The sequence below is a fragment of the Cydia fagiglandana genome, chromosome 11 (genome assembly GCF_963556715.1).
Source record: "Cydia fagiglandana chromosome 11, ilCydFagi1.1, whole genome shotgun sequence".
NCBI lineage: Eukaryota > Metazoa > Arthropoda > Insecta > Lepidoptera > Tortricidae > Cydia > Cydia fagiglandana.
In genome coordinates this window covers 11,752,510-11,779,551 of record NC_085942.1, presented here as the reverse complement: position 1 = coordinate 11,779,551, position 27,042 = coordinate 11,752,510, and the positions used below count along the sequence as shown (strand labels likewise).

Below are 27,042 nucleotides of genomic sequence, written 5' to 3'. Positions count from 1 at the left end.
GACTGACATCTCAGACACCCAGTGATGGCATAGACTATGCATAGATTGCATAGACAATAAAACCGATCAGCCCAATATTCACTGCAAAAACGGTTTAAGCCCCCATTAGCACGAGAGCTTTTTCAACGCGCGTTAAAAAAGAGCTTGATCTGTTCGCACTCTAAATCCGATTTCATGACCAAGGCTTAAAGTCGAAAATCCAACAAAGCTTGATAAAAAGCGCCACCGCTGTCGTGTGAATACATACATTTACATGGTTATTCATTGATTTGATTCATTCAAACGCTTTTTTGACGCGCGGTGAAAAAGCTCCCGTACGAATGGGGGCTAAGCCTCTTCTACATGGCTGCCAACACCGCTTCTGACCGCACGAACCGGTTCTCCCATCTATTCAGCTCATAGAGGTTTCAGAGGGGCTACCGCGAAAACCGGAATTCGCAAATGACGGGGATTTTTCTCTGTTACTCTAATTACGCTGTCATTGGAGCGTCATTGGAGTAAAATAGAAAGATCCCCTCAATTTGTGAACTTCGATTTTCGCGGTTACAGCCCAGCTCCACCCTCGAACCAAAACGTAGTGATTATATGCTCTTTGCCTCGAACCCGAGCAGTTTTCACACACCTAGAGGTGCAGAATTTCTTAACTGACGACAGGGACGCTGCAATAATTATGTGAGACACGACGGAGAGAAGAAACGGTGCATCGGTGCACGAGGGCCATAGCGCACTAGCGGTTAACCGCGGGGGCGACTAACCGCGCGGCTAGCCGCTTTTCCAGTTTGCAACCGCTACTAATCGTACGCACTTAACCGCCACAAAATTTCAACCGCGGCGGTTGAATGGAGAGCTGCGGCCCTCTTCGCGGCTGGCCGCCAACTTGTTTATAGTGTTTATACCCACTGGCGGTTCCAGTTTGGAGCAGACGTATCCGTCCACTACAATATTATTTAGCTTGTAGATATAGAATAAATTGTAGTGTAGTGTAAATGCTTGGTAGTGGGGACGCCATTGAACGACAAACAACAAATTTCAGAAATCGACCGCCTGGGCCCAGTTTTATAAAGTTACAAGTTTACAGGCGTTTACTGGCAACACTTGCTCCGTTTTTTACAATTTGCGTTTTATAAAAGTACTGTGTTACAATTTTACAGGTTACAGGTACAAGTGCCTGTAGCTCAACCATAGACGAAAATACGGGAGTTTTATAGTTTTAAACTCATAATCGAACAAGCGTTTTATAAAAATATTGTAAATTACAAGTGTAGATTGGTACACTTGTAACAAAAACTTACATACGTCTTGAGTCCTGTAACAGCACAACAGCAGTTACTTGTAGACTCGTTTTCTGAGAGATTTTAAACTTTACTCTTTATTGTTAAGCACCAACGCCAACGATTGTGCCAGGGCATGCATACTTTTCCATGCACTGACCTTATCAGTTTTTGTTAATGTATCTGAAATATATAGTAAATAGGAAATAAAGTGACAATATGTTTTTTTATTGATTTTATTGACGATTCGTTTTATTTTATCTACTAGGAAATGGAAAGGGATTATTGCCGATATTTGTCGTTGATTTATTAGCATTCGTCTCTTTATTTAAGTATAGTGCATTCACATTATGGTAAAGTGTACTATTCATAATTTTCGATACACACCGCATTTATCTTTGAGCCGCTACCGAAACGATACATTTTAATGTAAGAATGTGAAAGAGTACTTATTTACATGTTATTTACTTATTACGTAAATATTTCATTAAATCTAACTTTATCTGAATCTGAAAACGGCCCAAAAAGTATATCCTTGGCATGGAACGCCGCTCTCAGCCACTCGATTTTTCCTTAATTTCTGGCCATTTTTCCAGTAATTAATATTTTACAGCAAACAAAAACACATAATTTAGTAGAGAACCGAGTATCTATGATACACGTTTTTTTTTAAATAGTGATGTCCTTCACACCTGTAGATTTCACATGTAATCGAGATTGACCGTGGTTCTTTACAACTGTAATTATTTATGTGTATTTATAAAACACCTGTAGCTGTTCACAGTGCATTACAGGTGCCTGTAGCCTGTACTCTTGTAACCTGTAACTTTATAAAACTGGGCCCTGGCCGCTCAAACGAACCGCCTAGCGGCAAACCGTTAGGTGCATACGGGGTCTAAAGCGCTTTAACCACGCGGCACATAGGTTGCGGCGTGCGCAATATACGCTCAAGATTCTAAACTATTATTATCTCTCAGCAAAATCTATTTTGAGTGGTATCAAAGTACTGCTGTTCATAACCCCCTGATGCTCACAGTGCGAAGTGCCGAAGATTGATGCTGATGAGAACAGAGATTGATATAGGTTTTATATGTTAAATGAAACAGGGTTTAAAATGAACGTCTTCATTCTTATCTCACATTTATTGACATTTAACATGGAACAGTATTGGAATGAAAATTTCTAATTATGAAGTAAAGGAGCTGTTCAAAGTTGTACAGTCAATAACTTAAGTCTAATAACAGCTCCCAGAAGTGACGAATCAAGTTTCACGGACACGGACAATTCGGTAATCAGAAATTGTTTTAGTAACAAAACCTTTTAGCTAATCCTCACCAGAATCACAGCTTAAATTATCACAGTGCAAAAATTAAAATAATACAATTAAGTTAGGTTCAGATAATCAAGGTACATAATGTAGACCCACAAAATAAAATAAATACTCACTGATACTATATACCAGACAATCAGATATCCTACTTGCAATAAACATTACGCTTTCACACAAATAATTCCTATGAGGATTTGCTACTTATAAGCTATCTTAGATTAAGATTAAAATTAATAGTCATTAAACCGTCTGTGGCCACCGCCACCGCCTCCTTGTCCGTTCCTACCGAAGTTTGTACCGCGCTTGAATGAGCCGCCGCCGCCGCCACCGCGGCCACCTCCGTACCGGCTCCTGTTGTTCCAGCCGCCGCCTCCGCCTCCACAACGGTCGGCCATAGATTGCAATTGAGGACTGATCGTCTGTAGGCAAAAACATATTTCAGTATCATGTGAACCTGGGATTACACTATAATTTTAATGAAAATGGAAAATGTCACAGCATCTGAGGATGGGATCCAGACTAATGTTGTGTGGACACCGAAGGCATGTAGCTGTCGTTTTATGTACCTCATACTTGCATTCATGTCACGCCAATAAGAGACGTACCCATGCCAAAGGTATGAGGAAAATTTGCTGCAACACTTTGTAAAAAAAAAAAAATTAAGAAAGTAAATAAGGTATTACCTGATTGGCTTCCTGTAGTACAGAAACGAGATCCTTGGCTTGACGGGAGTTGGAAGGTGTGAAAAAGGCATATGATGTGCCTTTCGTCTTTGAACGGCCAGTTCTGCCTATCCGATGAATGTAGTCCTCAGAAGAGTTAGGGTAATCAAAGTTGATTACATATTTAATCCCATCAACATCTAAAAAACAAATTCATTTAGACATCTTGAAATGATGTTATTGGTAAACCATTTCAGAACTGTCATTCAGGAAAATCTGACAAACTCAATAACAAAAGCTTTTATGACAACCTTGTACATTTTAAGTAGGTAACTCATGGCTGTATTACTTACATGGATGAGTTACACAACAGCAATGTACAAAAATCCAGTAAACAGTTGCCTCTCACTCGGAACCCAGGAGTCTTGATAGGGCGTTCAATTAAGACTTTCATAGATGTTCACATAGCCCAAACTCCACTCCGGCCGAACAGAAAACCCTTGACCATTTGTAGATCATCTCAACTGGGGTCAAGTTTTTCAACAATGCACCATTTTTTTCATCTTTGAATTAAAATACCACATAGTGCATCACCAGGTTTTCATCAACTCTCAAGTGCATCCGCAATAATCACGGACATACCATCAAGCTTCCGGCCTCGGGTCCAATCGCAGTGAAAGGCACTACTGAGGCACCATAATAATGACGAGTTATTGCATTCTCAATGGAAATACCACTGCATCTGTCTTATCTACAAATCCAGTGCAGTAACATGCCGTCTAATTTCAGGCAGTATTCAGATAGAACACAATAACATGCCGCCAGTGCCTCTGAAAGTATAAAACAAATAAACATTGAATTAAATTGTCATTAACAAAGTTAGCTTTTGCATCAAATTTCAAGATTTCAATAACAGGAAATATATTGAAGATTCTTACCAAGTCCTCGGGCAGCAACATCAGTTGCTACTAAAATACTGGCACGGCCTTGCTTGAACTGATATAGAACATCGTCTCTCTCTTGCTGTGTCTTATCTCCGTGCATGCACACAGCTGGCCAGCCGTAGCGCCTAATATTTCTAGTGATATTCTCAACTTTCCTCTTGGTCTCAACAAAAATAATGGTCTTTGCGCCAGGGTCCTGATTTTGTCCGATTTCTTGTAAAAGTACATTCAATCTAAAACAAAACACATGACATTTAGAATTGCGTCAAAGAGACTGTGCAGCAAAAAATTTAAATAATAATATTCAGATCTTCTTAGAGGATAGTTTGGTTTTTCTAATCAGTACTGGTGGTCATACCAAAAACATTCATCACTAAAGAAAGATAAAAAAAATTGTAGTAAAAAGGGTGGAATAAGAAGATAACTCACTTGTTTTCCTTTTCATGTTCCTGGCATATATCAATGATCTGTAGAATGTTATGATTAGCAGAGAGCTGGAGTGAACCAATGTTGATCTGAACATAGTCTCCAAGGTAGTCCTCGGCCAGCTTTTTCACTTCTTTAGGCCATGTGGCAGACCACATAAGGGTCTGTCTGTCTGGGCGAATTTGTTCAATGATCTTTCTTATCTGAGGTTCAAAACCCATGTCTAACATGCGGTCAGCTTCGTCTAAGACCAGGTAAGTGCATCTTTGAAGGTTGGTGGTTCCCTTTTCCAGGAAATCAATGAGTCTGCCAGGTGTGGCAATAACTATCTCCACGCCGCGCTCCAAGTCGCGAGCTTGCTCTCTCTTAGGAGCACCACCAAACACGCAAGTGTTACGCACATACGAAGCATTCCCAAAATCATTGGCTACTTGTTGAATCTGCTGAGCCAACTCTCTTGTTGGAGCGAGAACCAGAGCAATGGGACCATCACCACGTCTGAGGGGTTGTTGGTTATTGATGTGCACAATAGCAGGCAGAATGTAAGCCAGGGTCTTCCCAGATCCAGTCTGGGCAATACCAACCAGGTTATTTCCAGACATAGCGATCGGCCAGCCTTGAGCTTGAATAGGTGTTGGTTCTTTGTAGCCCATACCACTGATTCCCTTCATTACATAGTCTGGAAAATTGCCCTCCTCAAAACGTTGGATAGGGTTGGGGACATCAAGCCCACTCACAGTTATTTCATGCTGACCCCTATATTCTTCTACTTCATATGGGGACCGGCTTAGGACTGACGGGTGTGGGTTGTAGAAGTTCTTGTTGAAAGGCTGCAATGTCATGGTGTCCCAGTTAGGGCGGCGCATGTTCTGGCCTCCAGTGAAGTCCTTCTTGCCGCCGCCTCCGAAACCACCACCGCCGCCGCCGCCAAAGCGGCTGCCACCCCCGCCGCCAAACTTGCTTCCACCGCCTGAACCATATTTGGAACCGCCGCTTCCACCACGGCTATTGCTCCAATTGCCGGACCTTGAAAGATATCGAACCTTGATTAAAGTCCAGAAAAACGATAAGAGCAGTAACACGTGAACTTATATGTACCTATACCTACGTGGGTGTATAAAACGTGACCGCGACACGTGTATGACGTGACGTATGACGTGTCTACTAAGAATTTAAAACAGAACTAGTTTTAAGTACGAAGGACAAGAGATAATAAATGAAAAAGTGTGAGTAATTAATTACAATATAATTAAGAAATGTAGTATTATAACATAATTAAATGTAGTACACTGACAATTCTATGCACACCACGCAAGCGTAAAATTAACGATTGGCTTACTAGACAAAATGGAGGGCGAAGCAACTTAATAGACGTAGACAAAATTTGTCTGGCTGACACTTATACACGTTGTCATTAACTTCGGTCTTATTTAAGTATTTATGGATAATTGTAATACGAATAGATTGATAAATTAATAAAAATCAAATGCTAAACGGTAATAATTTTAGCCAAACGGTTAATCGAATACTTCAGCATACCTACGTCAAAAATGACAAAACTTAAAAATGAACCCAAAAATAACACTATTTATGAATAAAGAAACACATTTTAATAATACTCACATTGTTAATGATGATTTTGAATTCAAGATGTTCTGAATAAATACAGATGTCCAATCCAATCTTAGCAGGGCGGGTGTAGAGACAACCTGAGGGGAGACGCCATTATCGTTCGTTAGAATTAGAAGTTTTTTGGATAACACGGATTGTCACATATTATAATTTTAACGTTCTTAGTTAGATAAACGTATTAAATTAAAATAACAGAAACAGCACTCAATAAATAAAAAAAATAATTAAGAGCAACAAACGCGTCTTACCTCAACCACTGCTTTTCAGAAAGAGAATGTTCAATTCAATTGTTCATTCAATATCAATATACTGGTGAATGGAATGAATGAAAAATATTTAATGACCGAACGATAAGGCTGGCCACAGACGTTCGACTTCCTGATCAGGAATCCGGAACCGTAATATGAGCACACGCTTTCGATTATTTGCGTTAGGATTTTATGCTTTAGCCCAAACATACGAAATTTCCGTACAGGTGCAAGCGAGACAACACTATGCATGTGTATAGCAACGTCCAGTTTACATCTGTCATTCCGTATGGAAACCGAATGGAAAATTCCGTCCGTGTGCGGCGAGCACGTATCTAGTTTAACTGGAACGTGTGTAGGAACATTTTGTATGAAAAAAGTAAGTACATTTAGGTTTTCGAATCTGTTCCCAAGTTGGATTCCTGATCACGATTCCGAATCGGAAATACAGATTCGGCATTCCACACGCATTCGCCCATTTGATTATTTGGGTTAGGATTTTTTTTACCTTTACGCGCAATAATATGATAAGTCGATATCACATACCTTGACTTTAAAAAGGCGTTTGATACTGTTGATAATGACGTCTTTCTGTTGAAACTAGCCGCTGTAGGTTTTACTCCCCGACTTCTTAAATTTTTTGCAAATTATCTTAAAAACAGGAACCAGTATGTTGACTTTAAAGGCTTTTTTTCAAGCAATTATCGCACACCTTCAGGAGTCAGCCAGGGCAGCAATTTGGGGCCATTAGAATTCACAATTATGATCAACGATCTTCCCGACGTAGTACAGTAGGCTAATTGTCTTCTATTCGCAGATGATGTTAAACTGTTTTTAAAAATAAATAATTTAAGTGATTGTCAAAAGTTACAAAATGATATTCAACAAGTAGTAAATTGGAGCAATATAAATAAATTAAATTTTAATTTGTCGAAATGCAGCGTAATGACATGCAGTAGGGCGCTCTCTCCCTTCCAATACGAGTATAACGTAGGAGGGCAACTGGCTACAAGAGTATTATCCGTACGAGATCTAGGGATACTTGTTGAGTCTGACTTGTCCTTCCGAACGCACATTATAGGTATTTGTAAAAAAGCTTATAGGAACTTAGGCTTCATATTACACCAGATCAAAAACTTCCGCAATACAGCAGCAGTGAAAGCTCTATATAACGCTCTTGTTGAGGAGTAGATTAGAAAGCGGCGCGATCATATGGAACCCACATGAAACCAAATATATAATGTTAATAGAAAAGATACAGAACAAATTCCTTAGGCATCTTTACTTAAAAAACTATGGGATATGTATATCCATTTTACCCGTTGATGTACCCGACACTTTTTGTCATTGGTATGGTTGGATACATTAAGTTAGAAGTCAGAAGAAAATTAGCACTGGCCACATACGCTTTTAAGGTGTTGAGGGGTAAGATACATAACCCCACAGTGCTGGGCTCACTGGGACTATTGGTGCCTCAAGGACCTCGACGGCGTGCGCCACGCCTGCTTGCTCGCCCGACCGCGCGTACCAACTTACTGGCCAATTCACCTACTGTCAGGGCGATATTAATATTAAATGAAGTATCTACTAAAGTAGACTTATTTAACTGCACCTTGACTGAGTTCACAGAAGCTATAAGCCGCCAACTATGTTATTCGTGATATTGTAATTTTTTTTATGTGTTGTTAAAAATTGTTAATAATGTTTAGTTTTTTATAAATATGTAATATTTATTACGCGTTGGACTATATAGTCTGTAAGTGATATGTATTATTTTAAATAATAATAAATAAATAAATAAAAATATTTTAGTTCGGTTTCCGTACGGAACAACAAGAGTATAAAGCGAGAAAACACTATGCAATTCGATTTTTTCCGTTCTAACGTCAGGTATTTTTCCCGTTCGGAAAAAAATAAGCATTAAGGTTTCCGAATCTGTATTGCCATTCGGATTCCTGATCAAGATTCCGAATTAGATTAGAATGTCTGTGGCCAGCCTTACAGAGCAGAGACCGGGTGTGTTGATTCGTTCAGTCACCACTGCTGCTGAGTGAGCGAGTGAATGAATGGAATCAAGGAAGACAAGGAAGCTGGCCGCTGTGCTGCTTGTGTGGAGCTGTTTTCGATAGTTTTGTGATTGTGTTACATCTAAAAGTTATAAATTAATATCATAATTGTGTTTTAGTTACACAATTTTTGTTTAAAAATGGCAATGCAACCACATAGTAAGAAGAGAGTGTGCTATTACTATGATAGTAAGTATAAGCAAGTTAGTTACCCGCCACAAGAGGCTTTCGATTTACTTACTATGTTTTACATTATTTCCAATTATTGCTTATTTTTATTATAACTTTCCGGTATGAAAAGCTTGATTACTCACTATTATTGATGGTTAACGCCTAATGTGAGATGTTAGAAGTTCATCTTTTTACTTTTATTGAATTGTGTGTCATGGCATTTCAAAGCGTCTGTACCTCGATCTGCGCCATGATTGGTCCGATTGGTTTTGTTCGCACCTTCATCTGTACATTACAGACTAGAATGTGTCAAGCCGTTAAATGAACTGAGTAACATGTTAATAGAAAGTTAAAATTGTTATCATTGATTACTGATTGACTGAATATTGATTGTTTGTTTTAATTACAGGCGATATTGGTAACTACTACTATGGGCAAGGCCACCCCATGAAACCGCACCGCATACGTATGACTCATAATTTATTGTTGAATTATGGATTGTATAGGAAAATGGAAATCTATGTAAGTTGATGATTAAAAACTTGATTTATTAAATCACCTTTTAAAATTTGATCCTCGTCTAGTACCCATAAAACAAGGTTTTATTGAGTTTACTGCGGGACTAGGGTTGATTTGTAAAAGATTGTTCTATAATATTTACTTATTTATTTATCCTCAGAGGCCGCATAAAGCAACTGCAGATGAAATGACCAAGTTCCACTCAGATGATTATATCAGATTCCTTCGGTCAATTCGGCCGGATAATATGTCTGAATACAACAAACAGATGCAAAGATGTAAGTTTATCTACTTAGGTACTCCCACCAACTTCAGTATTGTTTTGGTTTAAACTTTCAGTGGCAAGAACCCGATAGTTGGGTTCATTTTGTATTGGATTTGGGGCTCTTGACACTGAAAGTGTTAAATATAAATATATCACTGTTTTTTTATTTTTATAAAAAAATATTATCCATTTATTATCTTCCTTGCATTGTCCCGGCTGTTTGCCATGGCTCATGGGATCCTGGGGTGCACTTGGCAACTAATCTCGATAATTGGCATAGATGCTACTTTTTATGAAAGCAACTGCCTTCTGACTTCACAACCAAGAGGGTAAACTAGACCTTATTGGGATTAATCCTACAACATGTTCTAAATAAGTTTTTATTTGCAGTTAATGTTGGAGAAGATTGCCCAGTATTTGATGGACTATATGAATTTTGCCAATTATCAGCGGGAGGTTCCGTAGCTGCTGCAGTCAAGTTAAATAAACAGGTACTTATTTTTTAATAACCATGGTTTGTGTGTACAAACCAATAACAAATTACTAATGACACCTAAATTAAATATATATATATATATATATATATGTATATACATACTTATCATTCTCATACATCACACTTGAGTTATGACTTGAGTCATATGTCGCACAAAGAGTCTTATCTTTGTGTAACTGAAATCAACTGTGTATTGGTTATTCCATGTTAATCTTTTTTAGTCAAGGTATTGACTTCAAAGATTAAAATTAACCATAAATAAATTCTACAGGCATCAGAAATCTGCATCAACTGGGGCGGTGGTCTCCATCATGCCAAAAAATCAGAAGCATCCGGATTCTGTTACGTGAATGACATAGTCCTGGGCATCCTGGAGTTACTCAAGTACCACCAGAGGGTCCTGTACATCGACATTGATGTACACCATGGAGATGGAGTGGAAGAGGCGTTTTACACCACGGACAGAGTTATGACTGTGTCTTTCCATAAGTATGGAGAGTACTTCCCTGGCACAGGTACTATTATATATGTGGATAAAGATTCTAAAATGAAAAAGTTGTGGTCATGTTTAGAATTTACTAAATACCTAGGTGAAATAGGAATTTTAAAACACTACCAAAGGGAGTGTTATAAATCTAGACAAGTTGCGAATTACCTATTCGCACGTGTATCGTACGTTTGGCAGTACATATAGCCCTTTAAATTTTCGACGTGCTATAATGTGCTTATTATAGCACGTGGTGTCGTAATGTAGCACCAGGTGTACTGTAAAGTACTTTAGTTTTAAGGGCCTATTTCAAAATTTATTAATGTTTAGTGTAAGTTCATACATTTGCTACTAAACTAAACACGAAAGCAAATGTATAAACTCAAACTAAACACTAATTAATGTCTAAACAGGCCCCTGACTTAATTCATTACTACTCTTATATTCTGCAATCAAATCTTTATCACTAGGTTTAACAGAGGTTTACATGCTTGTTCCCATTTCCAGCTCGTAACGTAACTAGTTTTGTTTTTGTACAGGTGATCTACGAGATATTGGAGCTGGCAAAGGAAAATACTATGCAGTGAACATCCCACTCCGAGATGGCATGGATGACGAGTCTTATGAATCGATCTTTGTTCCAATCATATCCAAAGTCATGGAGACTTTCCAACCGAGCGCTGTAGTGCTGCAGTGTGGTGCTGACTCTCTAACAGGTAACTGGATTTATTACAAAAATGACAAATACTTTCATAATCCTTTATCAATAATACACAAGTCTTCACAGCTCTAACTACAACATAAGGACAACATTTTTTTTATAACTTCAGTTCAGGGGGTTGGTACTGTTATAAAAGCGGCCAAGTGCGAGTCGGACTCGCCCATGAAGGGTTCCGTAACAGCAAGTAACATAATAAAATTGCGGTTTACGGTTTATGACGTATTAAAAAAAAACTACTTACCAAATCTTGTTCAAACCAATTTTCGGTGGAAGTTTGCATGGTAATGTACATCATATATTTTTTTTAGGTTTATCATTCTTTTATTTTAGAAGTTACAAGGGGGGGACACACATTTTACCACTTTGGAAGTGTCTCTCGCGCAAACTATTCAGTTTAGAAGAAACTGATATTAGAAACCTCAATATCATTTTTAAAGACCTATCAACCTAACCACACATATGGGTTTAATGAAAAGAAAATTTTTGGGTTTCAGTTCTATGTATGGGGAACCCTAAAAATTTATTGTTTTTTTTCTATTTTTGTATGAAAATCTTAATGCGGTTCACAGAATACATCTACTCACCAAGTTTCAACAGTATAGTGCTTATACTTTCGGAAAAAAGTGGCTGTGACATACGGACGGACAGACAGACAGACAGACATGACGAATCTATAAGGGTTCCGTTTTTTTTTTGCCATTTGGCTACGGAACCCTAAAAAATAGCGATAATTATGATCTGCACATATTCAAACGACATGGGTTATTAAAAACGCCATTACCAAACCTATTATAATAAATAAAATAAAAAAAAAATAAAAAAATAAAAAGCCTTTTATTTATGATCTCTCACTGACATGTTTTAAATAAAGTTGCCTAAATGTTATTTATTTTGGGATCCCCTCTTGGGTAAAGGCCTCCTCCAGCTTTTGACACTTTTTTTCCGGTTCCGGTGTTCGGAAAGCAAACACGTACGCCATTAACCAAACCTATTATATAAAACCAAAATAATTTACATTATTGACTATTTAGGTGACCGATTGGGGTGTTTCAACTTGACGGTGCGAGGGCACGGGCGGTGTGTGGAGTTAGTGAAGAGATTCGGACTCCCATTCCTTCTAGTTGGCGGCGGAGGGTAAGTTTTCGCAAACCGATATAATACACATTGCTAAGTTAAATTTCTGCTGTAGCATTCTATTAAATTAAACAAATAATTCTGAAAGAACCATTCATACAGTTGAAATTAAACTTTAACTATAAAAGTCAATGCCAAATTCTTGAAGTTTGATAGAATCCTCACCCAGGTTTATATTTCCTCTTTCCCTAAACTATGTTTATATTTCCTTTGAATTAGGAAGTCTATTAATCTAGTATTCTAGACGTTCAGTTGTATGTATCATTATAAACCAATAACATGTGAGATTAAAAAGCAACGATTAGGGTTGATTTAGACGGCGCGTGAACTCGCATGCGATTTTAATTACATTGCGGACTGTTGGTTACGTCCAATTCAACCGACCAATCAAAAACCGCAATGTAATGAAACGAATGAAACTCGCATGCGAGTACTCGCATCGTCTAAATGAGCCCTTAGTTACTTCTGACTTTCATTCTTTTTATCTTAGGTTTTCTATCCCCAATATACATATACATAACAATTTAACAATATTGTATACTTAATGCTTCTTTTTATTGCAGTTACACTATCCGTAACGTATCCCGCTGCTGGACTTACGAGACGTCCGTCGCGCTCGGCGTGGAGATCGCGAACGAGCTGCCCTACAACGACTACTTCGAGTACTTCGGGCCGGACTTCAAGCTTCACATATCACCGAGCAACATGTCTAATCAGAACACGCCAGAGTACCTGGAGAAGATCAAGAATAGGCTATTTGAAAATCTAAGGATGTTACCACATGCGCCTGGAGTCCAGGTACATTTTCCCACTGGCTTGTACATATTTTGCCGAATGTTTATTTTATTTGGCTGAAAAAATCATTAATCATGACATATTTTAACTTTGGCGCTTAGAGCTTGATGCCAAGCGTGATAGATTGAAAGCTAGACCACCTGCGGCAATACCTTATAACTATATTAATAGTTTGCTCACATGCCCGCAATGTTAGCGAACTTTTTCCAAGAAGATCAGCTACGTCAGCCACTAGTGAGCACACCAGCGACAGCGACGGAGTTGACAGCAGGACAGAAAACGGCCAGTCTAGGTAGACATGCCTCGCGTGCGCCGCCTCGGCCGAGGCTATTTCATCATATTGTGATTAATCTAATTTCAAAAAATATTATCTTGTTTTAGGTTCAAGCAATACCAGAAGACGCTGTAAATGATGAATCAGAAGACGAGGACAAGGTTGACAAGGACGAAAGATTGCCACAAAGTGATAAGGTAAGTAAATTCTGGAAAAAAAGAATGAAATTACAAAAAGAAAGGGTAACTGTTTAAAATGCAGTCACGCTGTTATATGTAGGTAGGTACTTCATATGTGGAACTAATAATAAAACTTAATTGAGTATCTCTATAGTTACTTACTGACTTTTTTACTTTCGTAAAAAAAAATAACTGTATGGCCCTATGGCCGGTTCTCGTTGGCTGGCTGGCTGGGTCCGAACTTTATGTTGCAAAAACGATAGATTTAAAAATGTTTGAAAAATTCCGGATATCTCGGGGCCTAGCCAAGATGAAAATTGCGCTAAGACAACGAAACATTTTGTTTCTCTATCACTCTTCCATATTAGTGTGATAGAGAGTCATTTCGGCCAGACCCCCTGGTATGTATCTATACCTAAACGGAGTAAACGGTAATTAACACCAAAATCGTAGTATGACCATCACTTTAATTTGCAGGACAAGCGTATCACCGGGGACGGCGAGTTATCGGACTCGGAGGACGAGGGCTCGGGCGGGCGGCGCGACAACCGCTCCTACCGCAGCGCGCAGCCGCGCAAGCGCCCGCGCCTCGACAAGGAGCCCGGCCCGCTCAAGGACGAACTCAAACGTGAGTACTGAGTACTAATATTACTTCATCTCTATGAACGCTCGGGGGCACGTCGTACAAGATTTTGGGTCAGTTCCACATTCCCATACTGTACATAAACATACCTTTTAACAGTAGTGTATATGATTCCTCGTGTTTTCCTTCTCTGTAGTGCAGATGATGATTATTTTGTGCATAAATTCAAGTTCAGAAAGGTTTTTGATACAAGATGGATTCATAATACGACCTCTCGATATACCTTTACCAGGCAAAAGGTGATACGCCACACGCCACCCACATAAGTATGTATATCGTTTTCCATAGTCAGGTTTTAGCTCCAAATCTCCTACAAAACATTATATCAATCCCTGAAAATATTATTTTATGATCTTCATTCACAACAATCACAACCACTTCTAAATCCAAAAGTATTTCTATGGCAGTCGTTTGTATTCACTTGACCAGTAATTTCTATGGTTTTTGACGATGATGTGTTTTATCGAAAACTTATTCTAACAAGAAATAAGACAGGTAAAAATATATGTTCATAAATTGTTATTATTATGTTTCAGCGGAAGATTCAAAAGATGACCTAAAGAATTTAAGCACAGCGGAGGAACCAAAGAAAGAAGTCCCGCCCAACCCCTGATGCGAGCGGTAGGGCCACCTCAAGTTTAGCCTTAGTTCGTAACGATATGAGACCGATATATCGTTACATTTTACTCACCCAGCATATCGACTGCCTTCATTGTGTAATGATATGCAAGTAAGGCTCTCAGATATTTTGGCAAGTAATAAAATAAGGATTTTTTGTGAAAAGGGAATTCAATCAGACACATCAATCCGAGCTTTTTGGTGCACAAAACAAGTGCCTACGTTAATTTATAGACAAAAATAGGTCGGTGAAACTTCATAATGATGAACAACCGAAATCTAGATGCAGCCAACTTAGCAATACAAGTTTGCTACCAAGTTCGTTAAACTCAACCAAGAAGTCGAAAAGACAAGAAGACAGACAAGAGATCTCGAATTAAAGTGTAAGAATTCTCGGAATCTTAAAGAGGATTGTTTTCTGTAGAATAGATTTTGTATTACATAGTTATGTAATGTATTTGTATATTTTACCAGAGTGAATAGTTATAATAGGGAGCACTCATAAAAGTTCTGCTAAATTAGCAGTCTGGTCTGGTTACATAATATTAGAGTGATCCTTCTACCTATATTTTGTATGGATTGACTAGTAACTCAGAAAATGCCATTGGACACCAACAATACTTTTATTTGATGTTATCACTATTATAATTTTCTACTCTATAATTTTACCAAACTGATAAAGAAAGCAATAATTTAGATAGCAACCAACAAACATACACACTAATTCATCATTTAATTTATAGATAGGTATTATTTTTGGACCAATAATCAATAAATAAACCAAAAAAACATTTTGTTCAGTATTTATAAGAATTAAAGTTTGCAAAACTTACACAGGAAAAGAGAATACAGCAAATCTAAAAACTATTCCTTACAATTGTAGTATTGGGGTGCGAAATGATTTTGAAGAATTTGTTCTCCCCTCTAGTCCAAATGTCGTCAAACAGATTTTTTCAACAGGTTTTATTAAAGTGAAATATAATTATACATATACCTTCATTTTACTACTATACTGATAGTACCGATTGTTACTCAAGAGCCGCCTTTGAAGGTATAGCTGTAGAAATGCAGATTTCGGGATCTAAATTCTATTATTGTATGGCTAAATGAGCGTTACACGTCGATCCTGTAAATTTCAGATGTCGGTCTCAGGAAATATGTCTGTCGTCGTCTCAATATCACCACGTTGTTCATACATTTTATATTATAGCTGTGGCAGAGAGGCAGACATATTTTTTGAGATAGGCCATTTTATATTCCGTCTATTTTTAGCGCCTGACAATCGAAAGAGCATTAGTTGAATTTTTTATACCTAATAAAATGTCTCTAACACTAAATTAAGAAAGTGTTTGAATTACTTCATGAATTTTCGCTAGTGGTATCTTCGTAAGTAATGTAAGTTCTAATTTAATTTATAGTCGTTTTTAAAGATGAAGCATTTAGACTGAAATCGCTTATTTGTGTGCATCTTATAAAGATAAATAAGCTATTATTTTTCTACAATAAACGATTACCTACGTACTAGTGTCACAGTGAGTAGGTAGTTAACGATATCGATTTTTATCAATTAGCGTAAATTTGCTCTTCCGGCGTTCTTTAATTGTTTACTTTATCTAAAACATTCTTACGACTATTTACACAAAACAACCTGCATTACAGACATAACTATATGTATTAAGAAGAAGTAATGGCACAACGAAGACTTTGTGTAACTAGTTGCAAGTGCTGATGCATATAAATACTATTGTTAGTGTAAATTAATGTATTTGAACTGCTTGTAAATCAGATGCAATGCAATCACTTGCAGGTAGGGTAAATTGTCCGTATTTGGGGGTTGATTTGTTGTAATCTAAAAATACACGACTACCCGTAGCCCTTTCAACGCCATTTTTCATACAAAAATGTCTCCTGCGTTAGCAGGTTTCCTAAAAATGCGATAATATGAATCTTATTTCAATGTATGAAGGTCGTTCTTACAGCATACGCCATGACAATTGTACTTCCAGTCTCTTAGCACTGTGGGCACATTTTGTAACGTTTTGTTTTCTTGGCGTTGAAGGGGTTAATCTATTTTAAACGATCTTATCAATAGACAGCTGCCTGTCAAATGAGTCATGTAGTCAACAGGTGTTATGAAATCATTAGAAGTTTTTATTATTTGTAAATTTCAAGTACCTAATTGCAGTTCAACGTTATTATATTTTCTATTGTTAAATAAATTCCGTCAAAATGTGTCATCCATCGTAGTTTCTTTTATAAATCCGTTTCATAGGGATGATGGGAAATGGGTAAATAAAAAGAAGTTCATATCTTTGAATATTATATGTAATTGTAAACAGATTATCACAACGCTCTAGACATAAAATTGCACCATAAAATAAAAGTACCTTCAAATCAGTCTGGTACCAAAGAGCTGGATAAAACCATCAAATAATTGGAATGAATATAAAAATACTATCAAACAATTATTTAGCAATATACATCTACATAGTTTTCATCAGTTTTTTACATACCTACAAATAAAGATAAATGAATGTAATTGATTTTATAAGTAGTTATTCTAATGAACACTTAAAATGTAACGGGCGAGCTCTACATTTACCAAATTGTCGTAAAATTGAACCTTTACATCACTCCAAGTCTACTAAGTCTTAAAATTACCTCACGTTTTGAACTTTTATTTTAAAAATCACACTTGTTCATAATTTTTAAAATACTTGACTGCTACTTTACATTATAAAAAGGAATGTAAAATTGGAAGATAACTATTTATATCGTGAATTCGATTGGAAGTCTCAATATATTCTACAATTTGTAATACGAACGTTTTATAAAGTAAATTGTGCGTAATTGTAGGCCTTTTAAACGTGACTAGGCAAGACCAATTTGATACCATTATACCGATTTTCTCTTTATACATATAAAAAAATCCATAACAAAACTGATAATAACAATCAATAAAATGTTTAAATTAAGCATGACTATAATATATTAGTAAACTAAACGCGTAATACTAACTCAATCACAGTAAATATAAATGGTTATTCACTTTTCAAGATACTATTATTATAATCTTATTATATTTGTAAGAATAATTATCTTTTGTCATTTCATTAGTTCACAAATGCCTGTTAAATTAATCATTCGGCATACGTATCCTAGATGGCGATCAGTTAGTTCGTACAAATAGAATGACTATTCAGTAGCTAGAGTCTAAAATGTTATAATTCTAACTGGCACAATAGTGAGCATCCGAGAATATAATCCGTGTGTCTGCAATATCTGGACATTGAACCCTGCTCAACTTATCACGTATAACTCATCGACCGCGACGCGCGCCGCTTAGGCTTCGGCTCCTTCTTCTGAAAAAAAATATATATAAAAAGATAGTTTTAATTTTAGGTTACTTTTTATTGTAAGTTTGGTGTGTAATATATATTTATAAAATGTATTTTAGTTTATCATGAATAAAAAATAATGATCGCATTAGATTCATATAAAAAGTTGTGTATCAGACGTAACTATAGGCTGAGCAAACAGGTAAACTGCTACAGCGGTCATTAAAAATCGCAATACTAGAGTTATCTATACGTCATAATTTCATACAAGTTTGACGTTTAAAATAACACTTGGTGTCTGGGCTATTAAAATCGCTGCAGACTTGTCTTGGTCTAACTCTGAGTAGCGCCACTCGCACCATCCAACTAACCCGGCGTGAGCCGGTTAAACCTGGAGTTACCATGGTTACCAGTACAATTTGACACTGGGTTAACGGTTTAACCGGTTAACCCCTGGTTAGAGGGATGGGATGGTGCAAGTGACGCTTAGAGTAGGTATTTGTAGGTTAGTAAACTTACCTGGAGTAATCGGATGATCTCGTAGCATTGAACCTGTAATTATAAAAGATTATGCTTAGTAAAATGCACATTTAGCATGATATACTCGTGCTAAGAACGTGCAAAATGAAATACATTGTATAGGTACTTCTGACTTTAACTACAGAATTACTTTGAAATCTATCTACTGTCTACTCAAAACTTGATTGATGCATAAGTTGGTGTAGTGTCTGTGTTCAAAAAGTGGTGTATCTAATCGAAGTAGGTAAATAACTACGTGGTTAGGTAAATATGGCCATGCTTAAGATGTAGAAGGTAAAAAAACATGCAATACATATCTAATTTAATTTTATATAAAAATTGTTATTTAAAGAACCTATTTATCACTTTTTAAGAGTATTTAGTACCAAATTTCAAATACTGATTATGATTTTACAGTACACATGGTCCTATTTTCCCGCACTAGTGCGTAAAATAGAACTTTTCGTGCGATGTCAAAAGTTTAAAGGGCAATATGTACTGTAAAACGTTGTAAGATACACGTGCGAATAGGTAATTCGCAACTCGTGTCGATTTAAAACACTCCCTTCGGTCGTGTTTTAATTTATCGCCACTCGTTTCGAATTTCCTCTATTTCGCACTTGTATCGTAAATAACTATTATTTTGTTTTCCAGCACTTAAATGAGAGAAAACCTTTTTAATAATGTCATAAGGAATCTCGTTGGTGACAATGGTGACCCAGACCCAGAGCTCAATGTTTATGAGAGTTATCAGGAATTGATATCGATACCGATTGACTTCGTATGTACCTATTGATGAAACGTTTCCTATCGAGTGAGTCATTTAATTGGTTAGCTGCGAATTATTGGCTATGTGCGAAATTTGTGGTGGGATAGAACAGATGGGGAGACTAAAAACGATGATACAGACAGACCGTCGTCGAACAGAAGAAAGTTTTGGTGCCACGAAAGTATTCGGCCACGTAAATATCGGGAAATCTTATACGCTACCTATAACCTATTTCCAAAACAAGTCAACAGTCAAACAAATAATGTGACCCACAGCCGCCAAGCGGGCACCACCATCTTGCACATAACCAATACTGGTAAAATAGTTATTTACGATACAAGTCCGAAAAAGAGGAAATTCGAAACGAGTGGCGATAAAATAAACACGACCGAAGGGTCTGTTTTATGGATCCTCTACACGATGGGCCAGCGCCGGCCACTCCAAGGGACGCAGCCATGCGGTAGAATGAGATAGCAATATCACTTGCTCCCTCTAACGCATAAATGCGTCCCTGAGTGGCCTGCGTTGGCCCATCGTGTAGAGGAGCCATTAAATCCACACGAGTTGCGAATTACCTATTCGTACGTGTATCGTAAAACGTTTTACAGTACATATGGCCCTTGAAACTTTTGATATACGCGCGAAAAGTGCTATTTCACGCACTAGTGCGGGAAAATAGAACCATGTGTACTGTAAAATATATCTTTAGTCATCAATTGGCACACACACATAGCAGTCGTTTCCAGGTGATTTTAAATACATCCGGTGACGTGCAAACACAAGCGCATAGTAAGCAGCAATGAGCGTTTTTACCTAGATACAGGCCAGACGGCACATTGACACTAGTAGCTCAGTACAAAATAGCGTCTGAAAGTAGGTTACTGGTTAGTGCGGCGCCCGGCGTGATGCCGACGATGCTGCCGCCGACGCACGCCTCCACGCCCTCTGTCGACCACCACCCAACGTCAACACAGACTACACTACGCTTGCTATGTTAGCTGCTTAAGCTACTAAGGCAGTCAACTATACTATTGGGTTATACAGTCAAACCTTCGTTGACGTCTTTTGTTTTGATCGTGGTAAATATTGACTGCCAATCTTAGCTGTCGATTAAAATTTCATGTTACTTCTTATTATAAATTATAAAGTGTTGTTATTTGCCCTACCTATAATAAGTCTTAAAATTGGCAATAATCACAAGAGTTTAGCAAGTTAATAATAGTGCAAAAGTCAGAAGTAGAATGGTGTCGTTACTGTCGTTTCTACACGACAAGTAAAACTGATATTGCCAATGTCACAGTTTTACTTTTATATCTACCTGACTTCGGCATTCTATAACCCTAATGCAGCAAATACGAATAGCAAGCGTATTGAGTCTATGTTTGAAATAGTAAGTAAACACAGGTTTAATTTCCGTTCATAAAGTTATTAAAGTTAACGAATAAGAAATGAAAGAACAGTTTTATTAGCATGCAACATGTCTGTTATTTTTTGAAAAGAAGGGAACGAAAGTTATTTAAAACATAAGTCGCAAATTAATATTATTAAATTTAAAGTATCACTATTAAAAGTTAAGAAAAAATACACCAGTAAATTCAAAAACCATCTGAAATGAAATACAGAAATAATTTAGATAATATAACCAGACAAGTCGATTACGGGCTTTAATTTATAGATATACAATTTTTTTTTATATTACCAACTCACTTTTAAACTCACGAAGCTGACACAAAATACTATGCACGAGTAGCGTTTTTTAAAACAGATGCGAGTAAGTACTGTAGTATCCTACCCTGCCTGAACTCAAGAGTATAATTTCCTTAAATGTGACATACATGTTGCAAAGTTTATTTGAACCTCATAAATAAAAGTTCGCAAAAACGATAAGCATTGTAGGATAACGGGCATTCGGGCTCAAGATATAGATCGGCAACCTAATTGTTAAACGTTTGCACCGTCATCGATGTTTCACAACGGGGTTGGCCGGTCCAAGTATTTAAAGGCCCCTGTACATATTGTGCCTGTCTGGGGGCCTCATATATGCGGTAGAGGGAGCATGTGATATTGCTATCTCATAGTACCGCTTGGCTGCGTCCCTTGGACTGACCTGCGTTGTCCCAATACGTACAGTGGCCTTTTAGTAGGGGAGCCCCCGATGCTAAATCGGGATTTACTCGAGCGTCATACAGACCTATTGGAATCGAAATATTAGATGATAAGAAGAAAAAAAGTTATAGTTTTTTGCTCCAGCGAGCCGAAAAGCGTCTACATTTTTTTATTAATTTCGGGAGGTTGGTGGAGGTTTAAAAAATCGCTAAGCAGTTTGTGGGTTTGGTCGTTTTTGTCCACTTTAATGCTATATTTTTTCTATAACTTAACACTTATTTATAGGCATTTTCCTAATCTGACGAACACAAGTGTGACGCCTAATTTTTACATTGTAACCGTCAGATTAAGGAAATGCGTGCAAATAATTATCAGATTTAGCAATAGCACAATTATAGCGTTAATTTGGTCTAATATGAACAAATCCACAATCTGCTTAATAATTTGTTGAACCCCCCACCAACCAAGGGCTCAACATAGATGGCTAAAAGCGGTAAAGGTAGACTACACGGGGTAGCAAGATATCATTCATATCTTAATCTGACGCGCTCGAGTAAACACAAAAATCCCCTCTTGGGCTCCCCTACCAATTACAGATGGCGACAGCATAACTTGCAATGTAAATCCCTAGAATTATGTTAATAGCCATAACACACTATGATGGCGCCATCTTTGCAAACTTTTGACAGTTGCCAACCCCATTGGAGTGCAGGCTACAGGTGCTGCCTCACCTGTGGTACACGCGGCGTTGTCCGGGTTGACGCCGGCGACGGACCACGGCCGCGCCTTGCCGGGCGTGCGCGCGCACCCGTTCCCTAAGCACACCACACTCAGGTACACTTTACAAGCACAGGGGTCCATATTGGGTTGCATAATAATTGATTGTCCTAATGTAATGTTACGCATAAAACTCATTTCGCATAATTGTTATTGTGCTGGAAATATTAACATTTCTGAAAAATTATAACACAAACCTAACCCACCCTATTCTATACAACCTATGCAAAATATTTAAAAAAATACTTTATGTTTCAGCTAGAGAAAAAATATGCGAAAAGAGTTTTATGCGTAACATTACATTATGACAATCAATTATTATGCGACGAGATAGGATCCCCAAGCACAGATAGCCGGCGGCCAAGCGACGCACACAGTATACTAGTGATAGACGGGTTGGATGAAAACTGCAGGTTATTTATTGGTGATGTATAACACGGACAGGAGCTGCCGTCCACCTTTTTAATAACTAAGGGCTGATTTAGCGGCGCGCGAACTCGCATTCGATTTTAGTTACATTGCGGTCTGTTGGTTACGTCCAATTCAACCGACCGACCAAAACCCGCAATGAAATGAAACTCGCATGCGAGTTCTCGCATCGTCTAAATGAGCCCTAACTCGGGAAAGGGGCTCGAATAACATTTAAGCCTGGTTGTACCAAACCGTCTGTCAACATCATTTTTATTACATGCATATTATAAATAACCTTTCTTTGGCAATGTTGAATAAAAACTTGCAGACGAAATGCAAGTATTTTCGTGCGTTTTATGAAGTTTTGTTCGATCTAATCCTTCGTATACCCTTGCCAAAGACACAGGCAAACGCATTGCTGCTGAATTATTAATCTTGACTTCGACTCTCGATTTGGCGATACAGAACTTGGGACTTCATTATCACCTAGAGATTGTAAATTACAAGTATTGCAGCATTTGTTTTAGCAGGAAAAGCGTTAAGCGTTAGCGCACTCTGCACGTAAGCAGTGCTGGCGCAATCGAGGCGGTGAAGTCCACAGGACGTTATACTCATACTGCTGGTATACCTCAACTTACCACGCAGCCAGACTGGCTATTTTTCATGCACAAGTTAGTTTTATTACTTTGAATAATTGAGTGTTTTATAAAGCGGCCACTGATAAAGTGAACTTTCTAAATAAATTTTGCCATCATTTAGGTGTTGAAAGAGTCCATACCACTGCCACGTCTTCGCTTGGCAGTATGGTGTCTTGTCATCGGATAGAGTTAGACCAAGAAAAGTCTGCAGAGAATTGGATAGCCCACGCAGTGCAAGTGTTATTTTAAACGTCCAACTTCTATGAAATTATGACGTATAAATAACACTTGCACTGCGTGGGCTATCAAAATCACAGCAGACTTTTCTTGGTCTAACTCTACCTACCTGTGGTTTCCTAAATGGCGCGGTTATGAAAACACAGAAAGCAACCCGACGTCGACCATTTGTATGTCAATATCAAAGTGCGAAAATTAAGTACCTATTGATTTAGCAACAGTTGACAAATATTGTAAGCTTGTGTTGGATTAGTCCAAACGCAATAATAAAATGTAATATAGTAATAGTCAATAAACACAAACGCAAGGCTCAGTTCGCCCATGTAATATCACAAACATAGTACAGTCGACGTCAAAGATATGTTTACATATTTCGCCTTATTACAAAGGAGTAAGGTGCAAAAGTGTAAACATATATTTGACGTCGACTGTACCATCCGCTATTTATTGTAAAGGTTCATACCCATAGCATTGACGTCATCCGACGACCGCGACGGCGGTGGGGTGGTCGCCGCTTTGGCGCCCACGTTGTCCGAAGATTTGCAACGCGACACTTCTGTCAAAACAGGACCAATTGGTTCAGCATTTTACCTCAGGGTGGTATTCCATCGGTCCAATATCTTGGTCCATGTATGTGCGTCTCACTCTCTCACTAAGCAAAATGTGAGACGCAAGACACATTGGTCATAGAAATTGGACAGGTGAAAATACCATCCTTACGCATTGGTTAAATTACGCAATTTAATGGTGAGGTAGAAATAGAAGGAACTAGTTAATTTAATAAAAATATAACTAACCGCATTCTAATAAAACAGGTGTGCTTTCGCCCGATGTCACGCTGTACCTGAAAGTAAAAGTTCATAATGATAAACATGTCCCTAATAATGCATATGTAGCTATAGTACGTCTAAGAAATGTCTCTAAAACTCTCTAAAACACGGTTGAGTTTTCCGTCGACATCGATCGAATTTATTTATGTAACATGTGCGCGTGCATACAGTCACACAATAAATAATAGTATGTTCTAGGTATAGAAGACTCACTCCCTAACAAAACGCGTCTGTCAACGCGTCTACGACTAGGACAGATATGGCCGTTAGGTGGCGACAGCGCCACGCGCGGCTTATGGCTAGCCACCAAAACTGGTGTGGAACGGATGTACTTGTAGCTATCTTTTGCAAAGCGATGAAATCGCGGAGTGAGCCACGCCTGATACGGTGCACGAGGGCATAGTATACACATATAGAGGAGTATATAAGGTAGACGTTACATGGTGTCGTCCCTCGGCAGCGTGGGCGAGCGGCGCAGCGGCGAGGGCGAGGCCAGCGACGACAGCGAGTGCAGCGAGCGCGACGTGAGCGGCGTGCGCGCCGACAGCGACGCCTCCTCGCTGCCCGGCGGCGTGCGGCACGTGCGCCAGAATTCGTCTAGACCTGGAAAATTATTTACATTTTCTATTAAAGTGTCTAATTTCAATGTTTAGCGGAAGCCCAAGGTGAAATTTATATTTAAGAGAAATTAAAATAGATTTAGACTTCGATGATTACCTTCGTCTATGTCTTGCGATTGATCCGTGATAGGTCGAGATGGTGCTCTAGTTTTTAATCTTCTTGGACGACCTGTAAGCATAACATTAAAATGTTAAATCATTTATGGAACAAATAGGTATATTGTAGGTTCAGGAGAGAAGGTCGCCATCAGATTCGTATTCGCAGTACCGGAGTGGCCAAGGTACTCAAAAATATCCTTTTTGTTGGTTTAACATCTGTTTTCCTAGGATAAGATCGGTTTTACTAGGATAGCGGTGCCGTCATATAGCGGGTGTCTCCATACTAAATAATACAACTAAATAATGGCTGTCGTAGTATTTTGTATGGAGACGGCCGCTATATGACGGCACCGCTACCCTAGGAAACCAGAGCGGAACACAAACCCTTGACGAGGTGGCGCAGCTTGTTCGCGGGCAGGTCGGCGAGCGCGTCGCCCGCCTCGCCGTGCAGCGGCGGCAGGGACAGCATCTCGTTGCTGGAGCACTGCTGCTCGGCGACCGACTTGGGCCGCACGCGCCGCGCGCCGCGCTCGCGCCGCCGGCACCCCAGCGGGGTTGCCTGAAGGTACACTTATGGTTAAACGCCCGTTTACAGTGTAGATGGGACCAGTTGTTCGCTTCGAACGTACGGTTGTCATCACGTAATACGAGAAAAAAAATCTACGTTGGAAAGTTGATAATTACGTTGCTTTACATAAAATATCTGGAAGAAAGAGCTTTGCTCGGATAACATATAACAGTTCAACAATGCGCGTTTTCCCAGAGATAAAACCTAGCTAGTTCGTTTTTTCTCCCCCGAATAACCTCATATAGCAAGTTTCATCGAAATCGTTTGAGCCGCTTCCCAGATCCCGAAATATATAAATAAATTTACAAGAATTGCTCGTTTAAAGGTATAAGATAAGGGAGTAAAAAATAAATTTTGGTCAAACCTAAAATGCGGTTGATAATATTTTTCCCTTTCCATCATTTTAACATATGCGTTTGTTAGGAAAAATCAAAATTTAACAGCAAGTTTAAGTTATACATAACCAAGACGAGAATCGTTATAAATAATCGCCTTACCTATATCATAACCGTAGGCGACTTTTTATTTCATGAATTCATGAATGAAATAAATATAATTTATGAGTAATTGTCGAAAATGACATTGGATTGTTGATTATTGTAGATTTTTTCCTCTTTTTAATTCATCTGTTAAGTCACTATTGAAGTGACGTTTAAGAGTAGCAGAAAGTACAATAATCTAATTATACTTACCAAGTTTAAATAATCCAACTTCTGTCAGCATGCGGGTTAGTAAAAGCCATATTAATTATATTCACACACAATTACAGATTGCAGTACACACTTTACAATTTGAAAGTAATATCAACAATTTGTGGCCTTCGTATAGAAACCAAATCCGCACATGGAAAGCAGATATACCAAAACAGAGATTATTTTGATATGGATAGTTATTATATCATTTACGAGTATCGATAGCTTGTAATCTAGATATTTTAAACATCACGAGTGATAAGTTTATCATGTGGTTGAGTGACGGTAAGATAGACAAAATAGGCGATGTTCACACTGGAGCCGCCACCCATATAAAAGGCGATACAATCACAAAAACGATACGAGATATAAACGAACGATATTAGGTATTAGATTGGTCATATCCACAGAAAATCTGATACCATATTAATATGCAAGGTGTCACTGTGAGGTACACGGCAACCGGAAACATCGTCACATTTGTCACCTTAAATTTTCTTGACACCATTTCGTGTAAAAGAGATGAGTGTTTTAGTGATGGGATGGGAAGATGTTAT

The 27,042-nt window shown here is 38.2% G+C and overlaps 3 protein-coding genes and 1 non-coding gene across 5 annotated transcripts in view; 1 reads left to right on the top strand and 3 right to left on the bottom strand.

The window, feature by feature from the left end:
• Positions 1 to 2,379: 2,379 nt before the first annotated feature.
• LOC134669005 (ATP-dependent RNA helicase p62) lies at positions 2,380 to 6,565 on the bottom strand. Of its 2 annotated transcripts, none has more exons than XM_063526523.1 (6): positions 6,514 to 6,565; positions 6,257 to 6,342; positions 4,637 to 5,659; positions 4,202 to 4,440; positions 3,285 to 3,463; positions 2,380 to 3,020 (listed from the first exon to the last, which is right to left on the bottom strand). In XM_063526523.1, coding segments are annotated over exons 2-6 (1,632 nt in total). In that variant the 5' UTR covers positions 6,259 to 6,342; positions 6,514 to 6,565; the 3' UTR covers positions 2,380 to 2,831. The 2 variants fall into 2 exon arrangements, 1 of the variants encoding a protein (XP_063382593.1); XR_010098843.1 differs by lacking the exon at positions 2,380 to 3,020 and adding an exon at positions 3,617 to 4,093 and having other exon boundaries at positions 3,322 to 3,463.
• Positions 4,508 to 4,584, bottom strand: LOC134669164 (small nucleolar RNA SNORD61). The gene has a single exon (XR_010098867.1). It is a non-coding gene; the product is annotated as a small nucleolar RNA SNORD61 (small nucleolar RNA).
• Positions 6,566 to 8,595: 2,030 nt separating the features above from the next.
• On the top strand, positions 8,596 to 17,120 carry LOC134669034 (histone deacetylase HDAC1). Its single transcript, XM_063526557.1, has 11 exons — positions 8,596 to 8,768; positions 9,160 to 9,272; positions 9,430 to 9,547; positions 9,925 to 10,025; positions 10,302 to 10,545; positions 11,057 to 11,233; positions 12,270 to 12,372; positions 12,936 to 13,170; positions 13,549 to 13,638; positions 14,098 to 14,248; positions 14,800 to 17,120. Exons 1-11 carry the CDS (start codon positions 8,720 to 8,722, stop codon positions 14,874 to 14,876), a joined length of 1,458 nt encoding a protein of 485 aa, XP_063382627.1. The 5' UTR covers positions 8,596 to 8,719; the 3' UTR covers positions 14,877 to 17,120.
• A 64-nt stretch (positions 17,121 to 17,184) lies between these two features.
• The window catches only part of LOC134669044 (F-actin-uncapping protein LRRC16A), a 38,119-nt gene continuing 28,261 nt past the window's right edge, over positions 17,185 to 27,042 (bottom strand). Inside the window, exons 20-28 of the mRNA XM_063526570.1 lie at positions 25,610 to 25,784; positions 25,224 to 25,295; positions 24,947 to 25,109; positions 24,474 to 24,520; positions 24,140 to 24,232; positions 22,345 to 22,428; positions 20,390 to 20,452; positions 18,739 to 18,771; positions 17,185 to 18,243 (exon numbers count right to left, since the gene is read on the bottom strand). Coding sequence (XP_063382640.1) covers positions 18,224 to 18,243; positions 18,739 to 18,771; positions 20,390 to 20,452; positions 22,345 to 22,428; positions 24,140 to 24,232; positions 24,474 to 24,520; positions 24,947 to 25,109; positions 25,224 to 25,295; positions 25,610 to 25,784 — 750 coding nt within the window. The 3' untranslated portion in view covers positions 17,185 to 18,223. The remainder of the gene's footprint in view (positions 18,244 to 18,738; positions 18,772 to 20,389; positions 20,453 to 22,344; positions 22,429 to 24,139; positions 24,233 to 24,473; positions 24,521 to 24,946; positions 25,110 to 25,223; positions 25,296 to 25,609; positions 25,785 to 27,042) is intronic.

What these genes read in the sequence shown, in the direction of transcription:
- LOC134669034 (XM_063526557.1), top strand. Translation starts at nt 8,720, where the DNA reads ATGGCAATGCAACCACATAGTAAGAAGAGAGTGTGCTATTACTATGAT. An exon ending in AGAGTACTTCCCTGGCACAG is followed by an intron (nt 10,546 to 11,056) that starts GTACTATTATAT and finishes GTTTTTGTACAG; the next exon opens with GTGATCTACGAGATATTGGA. An exon ending in CACATGCGCCTGGAGTCCAG is followed by an intron (nt 13,171 to 13,548) that starts GTACATTTTCCC and finishes ATCTTGTTTTAG; the next exon opens with GTTCAAGCAATACCAGAAGA.
- LOC134669005 (XM_063526523.1), bottom strand. An exon ending in GAACATGAAAAGGAAAACAA is followed by an intron (nt 4,441 to 4,636) that starts GTGAGTTATCTT and finishes GTTTTGTTTTAG; the next exon opens with ATTGAATGTACTTTTACAAG. An exon ending in TACTACAGGAAGCCAATCAG is followed by an intron (nt 3,021 to 3,284) that starts GTAATACCTTAT and finishes TTTTGCCTACAG; the next exon opens with ACGATCAGTCCTCAATTGCA.